This window comes from Balearica regulorum, chromosome Z, assembly GCF_011004875.1.
Source record: "Balearica regulorum gibbericeps isolate bBalReg1 chromosome Z, bBalReg1.pri, whole genome shotgun sequence".
NCBI lineage: Eukaryota > Metazoa > Chordata > Aves > Gruiformes > Gruidae > Balearica > Balearica regulorum.
In genome coordinates this window covers 42,741,163-42,753,715 of record NC_046220.1, presented here as the reverse complement: position 1 = coordinate 42,753,715, position 12,553 = coordinate 42,741,163, and the positions used below count along the sequence as shown (strand labels likewise).

Here is a 12,553-nt window from a genome sequence, read left to right as displayed (position 1 = left end):
AACAGGGACCAACCTCCTGGATCAAGATGTGGCCTGGATACCTCTATGGGCAGAAGGAGGGAGACTGGGGCACACAGTGGCTAGTCCCTGAGTTGGATGCTTCAGTGACCAAGCTGGTGAGATGCCCCACATGTTAGCAGCTCAGTTCACATGCAGCCATAGTTACTAGAAGAAATGTGCAGAGATTTATCTTTACTGCATTTATCTTCATGCAGTAAAACACTTATCTGATATCAAGAGGAGCAGAAATACTATTAGGAATGGATGTCAATTCTAAATATTATTTCTAGTTCACAACTTCCTGTAAGTGGCAGTCAAATCCTCTGAACCTTATTTTCTTCTTGCCTACAGCAGTTTAATTCTACAGATTCATCAGTTTCAGGGTAGAAATGAAATCAGGAGAATCAAGCTCGGAAATGTTCTTCTATTCTGATCTGTAATGGGAGAAGAGATCTGCAGCAAGAGATGTATTTATACCATTGTATATGTATATATTGTATGTATTTATATATTTTTTATATATGAGTAATTCCAAGGAAGTCAGAGGCATTGGACTGGTGAGAGATGAAGAATAAAAAATAAAGGGTGTGAGGGGGTTCACACTTGTTGTGGAAAAGGAAATTTTTTTATTACCTTTCTACCAAGGAACATAGCTCTTATTTATGATCTATCTGTTAAGGCTTAATCCAAGTGCAATGAAAAGCAGGTTGATCCAGTATTTGGCAGCATCCTTTCCAGTAACTCAGGCTGTTGTTTCCTCCAGGGAAGATCTCCTGCGAATGATTTACACTGAGGAAGGAGATAAAAGCAGAAATCAGATATACCCTTTTTCTCTTATGGGAATCTCTCTCTTCCTCTCTCTCTCTCTCTCCCTAAATACACACACACACACACACACACACACATATATGTATGTATATGTGTACACGCACATACACATGTGCGCAGGCACACATACACGCACACACACACAGACTCTTTCTCCAAAGCAACTTTAAATGTGTTAAAATTTTAATTAGAAAAGAAACAGAGCAAAGACTTTCCATACATGAACAATGTGCCATAACCAGATGTTCTGCCTTTTTATCGGGGTGATTCCTGGTTTTCTGTATAAAGTCCTGTTGCCTCATGACATGATTGAATAACTGACATGATTGAAGGTTTAACTTCACTATTCAAGGTTTTTGCATCTTAGAAGAATTTGCTCAACATTGATTCTGGTGAAAATAGAGCAAGTTCATATCTTTGTAGCATCCTGGTAATTAAAATTAGTGCGATGAGGAAAAGTTGGAGTGATGAAGAAATATGAATGAAGAAATGTACCCAATATCACAGGTGATTTTTACTGTGTGAAAAAGTATTTGACACTGGTTCAATGTTATGATAAACTCATTTGGAACCTCAGGTTGCAGGAACAGAAATTCCTTGCAGTGGTATACAAGAGCTGATGTTCAGGCAGAAGCTGGTGATCTTGTTACCAACATGATAATTTTTTAAAATTACTTTTTTGTGAATGTTTGAAATCTAAAAATGTTACCATAAAAATAAGGCCACCTTACATATTGTATATGCCCATATTCAAAGCTACATTTTATGCCAAGGCATGCAAGGAAGAAATTTATGTGTCAAAAGAGTAATACAGAAAAAAAAAATTACCTGAAGTTAGAACTGGAATTTTGATTCCTAACATGAGTTAAACATCATAAGAAATTTCAAATTTCCACAAGTCTTGATACTAAGAAGATCTAACAAGATACTAAGATACTTCTCTACTAGACACACAAACCCCCTATTTTGGTTAAGCAAGGGGGTGAGGGCAGATATAGTGAAATCAAAACAATTATGAAAAATTTCCCCATTTGAAGATTTTGTCGGGAGAACTCTTGCAGGTTAGATTACAGCAACATCACTGTAACATATACATTGTACTTTTTTGTTGTAGGTAAAAGCTCAATCTGAGAGCATTGTCTTTGCTAAAAGAAATGTGAAAAGAACAATGAAGTTCTTCTATTTTCAATAGCATGGAAAAAAGATGAATTGGAGTATTTATTTCCAAAGCAGTTAGTTGTGAAAATGGAAAAAACCCCAGCACATTAGGAGAAATTTAAAAGGCTCTTGCCATAATCTAAATATATAGACTTCTGGTTGTTTGTGAGATAGTGTTAATTATGTCTGAATATATTCCTTGTTTCATATTATTATTTCTTTCTTCTCTATCTGGGATAGAGAATTATCAAATACAATTTAACTCAGAATATTTTTCTACTTCAAACATGGGTAAAGTTTTCTCTGTAAATAGGCATGATTACTATTATCTTCAGCCAGATTCAGACAGCAGAAAGAAAAGGTCCTGGCTTTTTTCAGCTGGAGTTGTCCTCAGATACTATGTTAACATTATGTTAATTCCAATATTTGGATTTATTTTCCGTTAATATTTGACATGAGCCTGAGCTAGACCACTGAGTCTCTACATAATAATCTATCTTCAGCCTTTTGGGAAGCTCAGGTTTGGACAAACATACTTTGAGTTCTCTGTTGGTTCTGTTTGTGTTTGGAATGTACCAGAAATGCTCAAGAAAAGGAAAACACATCAGCAGCATTAAATTATTAATTTCTTTAAAAGATGAAAGTTCATGGAAAGCAAGTACCTAAGAACAAAAAGCCAAATACAAAAAATAAAATTCAGCTTTTAAAGAACATGTGAGCTCCCTAAATTATGCTGACAGAAGGGCAAAAAGTTCCTCAATACCTGGTAAACAGTTGCTGGCAGCATTCAACTAGCTCCGTGCTGTTGGCAGGGAAATCTGTGGAGTTGAAGGCGTTTCCTAATAAGATGTGGCAAGGATCTTCCAGACCAGGGACAGTCAGCATTCCTGTGAAGTAAGTAACAATTTTCTCAATGACTAACGAAGAGGAAGATAACACTCGGAGATGTCAGTCACCGGAGCATGATCAGATGAAATGTTCTGGCTGAAACCTCTGAGATGGTTCTGCAAAGGTGCAAGATCAAAACCCTTGAACTGTGGGATTTTTAAAAAAAATCCAAATAATTTTACAGAACTAGATTAAGGAGTAGCCACAAACATTTTTTATATGTAGAAATTAAACTATGGTAACCTGTTACACTTAGAACATTTTGTTTTTCTGCCGCTTTTAATGCTACTAAAAAGGTATGCTGATGGTGTTCTCGCTGCTGGGCCAGTGTGCTTTTCTTAACTAAAATAGAGCTATACTGCATTTACAGCAGTGCAAACTCAGGACATTTCCTATCATTTTAAATGCAGAAAGTTATGGTTATTTATCTTTGCTTTGCTAGATGTTCTCCAAAATCTCCTGTAAATAGCAATGTCAGTATTCATTGCAGTAATGGAGAAACAAAAATATGAAAGTGACAGCTCCTTCTTGTACATAATATTGTGAAACCTGGACACATTTTTAACATGTTCTTATCTTACCTGGGGCAGTAAATTTGCTTGGCTTGAAAGCAAGAAATCAGGGCAAGAAATTGCTTGGCTTTTTTACCTTCTTCTGGGCATAAGGAAAGCATTTGCCATGGCAGGAGTGGGTGGAATATAATTTTCTTTCCAAAGAAGATTTTATTGTTTTGTAAAGATTTCCCAGTGGCTGTTCACAATTTTATTCTTAAGGTCAGGATTGTGAAATGACACCTTTTAGTAAGACTTCCTAATTCTTTAGCCATACAGAGTATTGTCATGTATTAAAATACTATGGAAGGCTGTGAGACTGATGACATTTCAAGTGTACTAGTTCTATAACCTTCAAAAAATAGTGTCAGCTTATCCTTAAAATGTGTATATTTCTGTTGCTGCAGTGAACACAAAGGGATAGGGAAGCTGTGATAGAAACAGACATGCTGTTTTCAGCTACAAAAAACATCAAGATCTTTCTTCACTGGAGGAATACGAGTGCTTTAACCTTCATCATGCAATTCTGCATATCTCATGCTCAGGAAAGAAAGCTGGGAAAGGGATTGTTAAATACCAGGGAAAAAAATTACCTGCTAAATCATATCTGGTCAATTAATTAATATTTGAATCATTAATATTATGCTCTTTTTAATTTCCTCCCTAAAATGGCTGTTCCATTGTGACTCTTTACTTAGCTCGAAGTTGAGACTTTAAAAATAAGGATCTGCTGTTGCATCCCACCTTAGGACCATTTCATTAATTTAAATACTCTGTGGGAATACTATCAGCCCAAAATACCAATTTAACATTAAGGCAAAAAGTTGTTCAGCTTCTCCCTTGCTCCTTCTCTGTTACACCCTCCTTTCATTCCACTTTTCCTTTTCTGCTCCATAGCAACTTCTGTATTTCTGTAGCCAGCAACGTGGAGGAGAGGTTGTAACTAATTTATCTATAATTTGATTTGTTCATGAGTTATGTGTTATGCACAGCCTAACAACACAAAAAAAAAAAAAAACCAAACCAGAAGAAATAAATCTTTTCATATTCCAGTTTTCAGGAATCTTTCGTTGCATATTGACTTTCAATCCTGAAAAACCGGAAAATACTAGCGCTTGAGTGACTAGAGTTGCCCAGCTGTGCCTCTCGAACGGACGCACTGCCACCCTGTGGTCACTGATTGTAGGAGACACCAAACTTGGGTACGGTACCTGCAACACAGGCTGTCATGAAACAGGCGACAGTTCCCGCAATCATTGCTCTGAAAGCACCACCAGCTATTTCCTTTTTTTTTGAGGGAGCAATGCTGGCTAGGAAGAAAATTAAACTGTGTGTCAAACATAAATAGATATAGATATAAAGAAGATGAACCTGCCAGCTCTCCCACCACAAGAGGAAATTCCCACCCTGCGGTTTGAACCAGGAGAAACAAGGAGGGAAAATGTGCTGCCCCACTGCTGGCACCGCAGAGACCACTCAGTCTCCAGGGTAAAGGCAGCCACCAGCAATCCTGGCCACCCAATGAGGAACCCAGATGGGTTTTTAATTTTTCTTTTTCCCTCAAGATCTGAAAAGCCTTTTTTTCCCTTTCAAGTGACATTTTTACAGGAAATAGCCAACTTTGTCTTTCAAACCAGTAGGCTACAGAGATGGCTTGCTCCTCCTGAAGCCCAAGGGCTGTAGTAGCTCAGGCTTGCAGTGTGAGGGCTGGACAGGGAGGCCTATCAGCAGGGCTTGGTCCTCTCCCCTTGCCAGTATCTCATAGTATCTCCACGCCAAAGCCTGCGCCCCTCTGGGAGCCCTTCCATGCACAGCTGGGTGCTGGGTCTTGGCAGAGCAGCTGCTCAGCCCCTAATGCTGCTAAGCTTCGCCCACAGCCTGTTCATCTGGATGTTTGCTTTGGGATTTGCTTGTCAAATAAATTGTCCATGAGAGGTGTTCTTACTCAGGCCTCCTATTACCAGTCCCAGGGAACCGAAGTTGGCAAACCCACAAAGAGCATAGGTGGCAATGACTTCTGAGCGAACCTGGAAAACAAACACATACCCTGTTGAATGATTTGAGACAGCTTGTCCTGATTTAGATAGAGGTCTGAAAACATGGCATTGTGGCTCAGGGCTCTGAGTACTTAAATCATTCTGGTTTGCTTGGTTACTGCCCTGGTGTGCAGCTTTCAGCAAGGTAAGCTCATTCTCTTGCTGAAACATGCTGGCTTTCATATTCACTGCCTGTGTGAGGATTCATAAACCGTATGATGGTTTATTATTCATATATGTTGCTGTACCTTGTTGAATTGAGTACTAGTAATTAAAGACAAAAAATAAGTTTTATCTTACTAGTGGCAATTTAGCTGCTGGTTTTTTGAAGGTATGAGTCAGAAAGCTTTAACTCTGCTTTGTTGTTCATAGCTGGACTGCCTCTATAACACTGTTGAAATCTCAAGTTTTGGTATGTATCTCTTATTCATTGTCCCCGAACAAGCAGAAGGATCTGTGTGCAAAGTTACTCTGTGCATGTTCCACCCTGTCCACAGAGGTAAAAAAGGGAAATGGGCCTCCCAGAGAGTGGGTGCTTTGATATGATAACAGGCAGAGGGACATTATGATTTTGGAATCCCCATTAGCAGCTTATTTCCTTCCTGACTTCAGCCACCTTCCCACCCTTGGGCAACACCAACTCAGTCTGGACCTCAGAGCACAGACAGGGTTGGGTTGGCTTTTGGCCCCATGAAGGGACCCCTCACAGGACACAAAATGACTTTGGGTGACATCAGGCTACAAACCTTGCAAATCTTGAGACAAACACAGTTCAAACATTTTGGGAAAGGAGGCAACATATCTCAGCAAATGGATTTTTGTCCCCATGGCAGCTATGAACCCCTATTTACTGTATTTTAGGCCCAAGCTGAAGACATCTGAGTGAGTGCTATAGCAGGTTTCCTGTTTATTAGAAGTTTCTCTGCTTCTATTCCTGTTTTATGAAAACCAATTTGTAGATATTTTCAATAACTCTGCACATATGCAGGAAAATGCTTTTCAAGTACCCACTTGTCTGCTTTTCCTAGAAAAGGCTGTGTACTGTGATTTTCCTACTTTCATTTGCACTTTCCCAGCTCTGAAAACAGGAAGCCTTATTACTCACTCAGGTGAAGGAGTTAAGATCTCTTGTTTGCTCACTCTGACTGCATATCTGTGGTTGGATGTATGAGAGAGTTCTGAAGCTGAAGAGGAATTAAAAGCAGAAGTCAAGTGCACTCTCGCCTGAACTACTGTGCCATAAATAAAATGGTTACTGGGCAATTTTTACCAGAGTTATGAATGAAAATTATTTTTAGATCTCAGAGTTTTTTACCATGGAAGTGAACATGGAAGTTCTATACAACATCTTCCTAAAAAAAAAAAAAAAAAAAAAAAAAAAGGTGAAATACAGTTGTTCGGATGTAAAATTTAAGGCTGACTTCCAGATTTTAAAAAAAAAAAAAAAAATCAGTCAGGAGTTCAGAGCCATATTCCCTTGTAGAACGTAGAATGATCATAGCAGGGCAGATGAAAGGTCAATCTAGCCCAGGATCCTATTTCCAGGAATTCCAGGAACACTGGTAATGGATGCTCAGGCAAGCGTGTGAGTATTTGATCAGACCACCTGGCTTTCTACCTCCACTTGTGAAATATGTTCTGGTAATAAGGAATGCAAGTGGTCAGGAACATGTTTTTGGGTTTGTATGTAAGGCAGGTATCCACAGCATCACACCAGATTAAGTGATGATTAAAAGCTGTACAAAAGGATGCTTCCTAATTAAGGGTCCTCTACAGTGACAATCTGTCTTGATATGAGGAAGAGCAGTGCAGACATAAAGCCAGATATCATGATTTTCATTGCGTGTGCTTAGAACGAGAACAAATTCAGCAGAAGCTGTGCATGTGGATGCCAGATGGGGGAACAGTCATGGCTGCAAAGGTCAGCCTTGATCACTGCTCTTTGCTCCTGTGCATACATCTAGCATGCTCTTTTATTGCTATCCTATAGGTTTCTTCCTCAGTGAATTGTAGTAGGAATTATGTATCCTGTTGCATGAATTTGGGTGAACGTGTGAATGAGAGGTGGGCCTGGGCTTTGGCTGGAAATTCTCATGCAAACTGACTTTAATTGGCAATTGAGACAAAACTGGTTGGCCTTAGTGCGGCAATGGAGGTGTATGCAATGCAATACGTCTTGTGTTACTGTTCTCTGCACAGGGAACAATAACCTCTTGCAGAGGTGTGCCAGTAATATCTTAATTGCCATCAGCTACAGCTTGCTGAATGTCTCTTTTGAAGCTTAATGCTTGGCTAAACCTCTGTGGGCAGGAGGGTCCTCCTGTTCTTGCCCAGGATTTTCCTTGAAGACTATCTCATAGCAAAGTGCTAGGTAAGAATGTTAAGAAGAAACTCACCTTGAGGACAGCCTTGGTCTTATGCACAGTGTCGCATGGGACACTGCATGTTCACCCAAACTATGCATTTCTTTTGCTATGTTTGAGATAGCTAGTGTGATGACAGTCGTGGCAGCCTCTAAAGCAATGCTGCATTTTCATGATTGAACTGTGTCACTGAAAAATGCACTTTTGAGTAATATGCCACCATTATCCCTTTGTGCCCACATTAAAAAATAAGTTGAGTTTCAGCAGAAAAGTATAAGATCCAATAAATCTGTAGAATGAAAATATTACTTACAGACATATATTGTTTCACACCATTAATGTACATGCTCCCACCCTTCTCTCGGTTGTGAATCAGTTTTGAGAGGTGCTCATAAGCCACAAATTCATTGAAGAAAGTTTTGTAACCTAGTAGTCCACCGACAATAAAACTGTCTTCCCAGTCTACCCCCATCATGAAAGAGAATGGCATGAAGACATAAGCACAAATGTTCTGCAAAATATATAAGACAAGGCAGGTCAAAATACATGGTTGGTCAAAGTACAATGGCCTGTGATAAGTTCTCTAAACTTAAAATAAGGATGGTTTTGTTTTAGAGGAAAATTGGTCTTGAATTCTTACCGCCAACAGGCCTGGAGAATGAAGGTTTTTGATAGTCAGGTAAGCTTAGTAATTTTTAAAAGACTAACCCAAAATCTAGTTAGAACAAAATATTTAGGTATGTCCCTAAAACAAAAGTTTCTGTGCACTTTTTTGCCAACAATGGCTTCAGACTGGGCATAGTGTTTGAAGCAAAGAAAGAGGGTTCAGTTAAAAGAACTAGTAAGAGAACTGAGAAGTCTGTTTCTTACCCTGATTAAATCCAGTGTGTTAATGAACATGCCTAATTACCAGGTTATTTGACTCCAACTGGTATAAACAAAGACTTGTCTCTGCATAAAAGCTATGCATCTGACATAATTAAAGCTGCACCTTTTTTTCCTAGCATTAAAAGTTTTATGCAAATTAAAAAAAAAAAAAATCGCATATCACAGAATAGCTTATTTTTATATAAGAGAGAAATAGCTTCAGCTATGAAAGGGTTTGGTGAGATTGTCTTTAGTGAATGTAACTGAGGTGTTTAAGCAGTTACTACTCCTGGTTGGTTTCTCTGCCTGCAAAAGGCTAGAGGTTAGTGTCTCTCAAAAGGGATGGATGGGTGAATGCAAAATCCCTGTGGGTCTCAGCTCCTTGTGGATTATCTATCTATCTATCTATCTATCTATCTATCTATCTATCTATCCAAATCTTACTCCATCTAGCAGTTATTGAAATACCAGCCCTGGCATGAGTGTGGCTGAGGTATGCATGCTTGTGCGTTTTCTCTGCTGTGGATGCCTGTGCAGTGGGCTAATCTGTGGAAACTGTGCAAGGTAACATCTTAATATTGCTGAAGCCACATCAGCTATGAGTGTCTATTCACTTCTGTAGTACCTTTATCGCAATGTTATATCTGTGTTTCACAGGGCACTTTTATTAGGAGCTTGCAAAACAAAAAGCCCAAAACTATTGAATCAAGATTGTTGCATTGGGTCAAAAATGATGTCTTGACCTAGGTTAAAAAAAAAAGTTCTGTTTAAAACCTCTTTACTCAGGTGCAGTTTTACAACTTAATTGTGTTGAGAACTAAGTGGTATTGAGAAAGCATGGGTTCAGACAAGTCTGGCCTTGCCCCAGTGTCCTTATCTAAGTGAAGCTAGTTAGCATTTAGGACTTGATGTGGCTCTCTGAAGCTAAAGCCACTTTAATGTTTGTGCTGAAGGAGATGTTAATGGCTTGGTGACAGATCTGCTGCACTGCCAAGGAAGAGGAGGCAGGTATTAGCACACAATGCCTTGTAAACATAGTCAGATGGTTAGCAAGAGCACCAGAGAGGGAAGCTATACATGGACTAATGTATACAGAAATATTAATATGGGAACAATTTTCCTTTGGCTCTTCATTTTTCAAGAACATACACATAAAAATATACAGGTTTAAATCATATTTAAAAAAAAAAATCCAAACCCAAAAAACCTACCAAAAACCCCACAACAAAACCACACAGGCACTTAATTCGAGAACGACAAATTATGCATGTATATAAGCTACATGAGGGACCTGAAGACCATACCTCAAAGTTCAGCTGTGGGTAATCAAACAGATTGCCCACCCAAGAGAGGGCTGAGTCAAGGAAAGACAGCAGGGCAAGGAAGGAGATCAGATTCACGGTTATATTTGCCACCAGCAGGATGGAGGTAGAGGCACCTTGACTGGCTGCTTCCAACAGGTTGTTTGATTCACTTTATAAATTAAAGGAAAATCAGAAATGTGAACATGTTATAATTCAAGAACAAATCATAGAACTAAAAGTTACATGGACTTGATTAGAAATCTACTAATTAAGCTGTCTGTTCACTCATAGGGAAAATAATGATGAGCCATCCTCACGGGAGCCACTGGGAGGGTGTACTTTTGGTGCCCTGAGGATGAATTCTGGCACATTTGGGGTGGGGCAAGCTCAGGATCAGGTCTCAGTACTGGGACTGCCGGTGGCACGACTGGGGTGGGAGAGCAGGCGGTGCTCTTTTTGCAGGCAGATGTTGCAGAGTTGACCAGGCTGTTCAGGAGCAGCTCCTTACAAGCCTTTTTGTTTTGCCTGGTATTCTCAAGGCAAGTGAGTCTCCCTGCAGATGGGCAACAAGTTCGCTGCTATCATTGTTGAAATAATTGTTCCACCTCTGCTTTTGTATGTTTGCATTCACGGATTCCTTACAAAGCAAAGACAGCAGCAGAGCAAATGCGAAAACCTCTTGTCGGCTCACCTCAGGCAGGCATTTCCCTCTTTCTTCAGAGAGTTTATTGTCTTGCCCAGATCCTTGGCATCTCTGTGCCTGTCCCAATGGGTAGTGATACCACCATATGTTGTAATGGGGCACGCTGCACCTGAATTCACAAACTACTCATTTGGGGTATATTGGTGTGTAATTTATTGCTTTCATATCTACCAGGTACTAACCCTAAAACTTATGTGTGAGGAGTTATTTTTCCAAATCTCATTTTTGCATGACTATTACTATTAACTAGAGCATAGATCAGCTTACCCTTTTGCAATCTGTAGGCCACTACTCAGAGTTACTTTAGGCTTTTCAGTTTCAGGCCAGAATAGTTTGGAGGTGGCTAATGATGCTGGTGCTGACATGACAGATGCAGTCAGTAGGTGGGAGGCAGAAACCTAGAATTCCAGGAGACAGAAAATATGCTGTGATAACTATATCATGCACAAACATGGAGGAAAAAAATTAAGATTATTAGATGCTTGGATGATTTTTCTACAGGGGGTCATTAAAATGTTCACATTGCTTATAAGGAAAAGAGAACGAACAATACAAGAAAAAGCCAGCTGGAGATAGGAAAAGTCTAAGCAGTGAAAAGTATGTAGTAATCTTTCCAAGAGGCGAACTGCTTCATCCCTCTCTAGTGGCAAGCCAGAAGGCAAAAGAAAAGAAAAAAAGCCAGGTCCATCAAGTGCAGATGGGTGTAGCAATAGCAGAGCAGGTGAGTGAAAGCCAGCTTTCCTTAATACCCCTTGTATGCCTTGCAGTGGCAGAAAATTGATTTTGTCCCCTGACTTTGTGTTTAAAAAAAAAAAAAATTATGTGGCCTAACATAAATTCTCATCCCCTTTCGCACCTTTTTCCACAAGTTTTTACACAAAACAACTTCTTTGCTAACTTCTGCAGGAAGTTCCATCTTTCCTTTTCTTCTCTTACTCTCTCAGTCTTTTTGGCCAGTCATCCCTTCTTGCCTCTGCCTCTCCACTGTATTTTATTCAGATATGGAACTAAGATATTTATTAACGATCCCCCAGTGACACTAATCATAAATCACATCTTCAGCCTTGTTTTTTGGCTTTGTGCTGCCAGCCCCATAGCAGACAAGGTGTTTACTACCCGTGTTTGTACAGCGTAACTAGAACCTCTGTTGCAAGTCAACTCTTGAGGCTTATATGGCTAGCAACAGTTCCTGAAAGACTTTATCTGTATCACTGCCACAGAAGTGGGAGGGTTGATCAGTTAGTATACTCCACATGTCAGTTCATCTGGAATGTAGGAAATTATACAAATCAGTCATTTTCTTGCAGTTATAGCAGGAAATCTCTCTGTGTTACTTAGGTAGACATTTGCACTACTTAACAATATCTTCAAGATCAGATCTTGGTATCCTTTTTACTGTTGGAAGACAGGGAATTTTTGTGGTTAATTCCTTCAGGGAAAAAAAAAAAAAAGGAATGACTCAAGTATACTTCCAAAGCATTTTAGCTGGGCTTCTATACTTAGATGATTTTAGGTAAACAGTACATGTTCCAGTTCTCTTTTCCCATCTTACCCCAAAAGAAATATATGCTCCTAAAACACTTCCAGCAATAGTTGAGAATCCAGCTGTCATGACTGCGTGGAGTTCAGATTTGGTGATGTGTGATAAGTAGGGCCGTACCAGGAGAGGAGACTCTGTCTGGAAGTGAAAAACAACTGCCAAATCAAGAGCTTCCTTATAAACCCTCAGAGGTTTCTTTTATTAACAGGGCAGAAAAATGAGTGGCTGCATCACACTTTCTTAGGTGTAGTTAATCTCAGTGCTAGTGAGTGCTCTGAATGTTAATAGGTTGGGGTTTTGTACCCCAAGAAGGAG

The 12,553-nt window shown here is 39.5% G+C and overlaps 1 protein-coding gene across 3 annotated transcripts in view; it reads right to left on the bottom strand.

Moving 5' to 3' along the window:
• Positions 1-550: 550 nt before the first annotated feature.
• SLC28A3 (solute carrier family 28 member 3) overlaps positions 551-12,553 on the bottom strand; it is a 42,943-nt gene continuing 30,940 nt past the window's right edge. For 2 of the 3 annotated variants that reach the window (XM_010309523.2, XM_075739692.1), the window contains 8 exons: positions 12,251-12,376; positions 10,966-11,096; positions 9,996-10,164; positions 8,138-8,335; positions 5,371-5,452; positions 4,637-4,735; positions 2,750-2,873; positions 551-789 (listed from right to left, as the gene is read on the bottom strand). In XM_010309523.2, coding sequence (XP_010307825.1) covers positions 675-789; positions 2,750-2,873; positions 4,637-4,735; positions 5,371-5,452; positions 8,138-8,335; positions 9,996-10,164; positions 10,966-11,096; positions 12,251-12,376 — 1,044 coding nt within the window. In that variant the 3' untranslated portion in view covers positions 551-674. Of the gene's footprint in view, positions 790-2,749; positions 2,874-4,636; positions 4,736-5,370; positions 5,453-8,137; positions 8,336-9,995; positions 10,165-10,965; positions 11,097-12,250; positions 12,377-12,553 lie in introns of those variants that run through there. The other variant, XM_075739693.1, reaches the window with a different exon arrangement.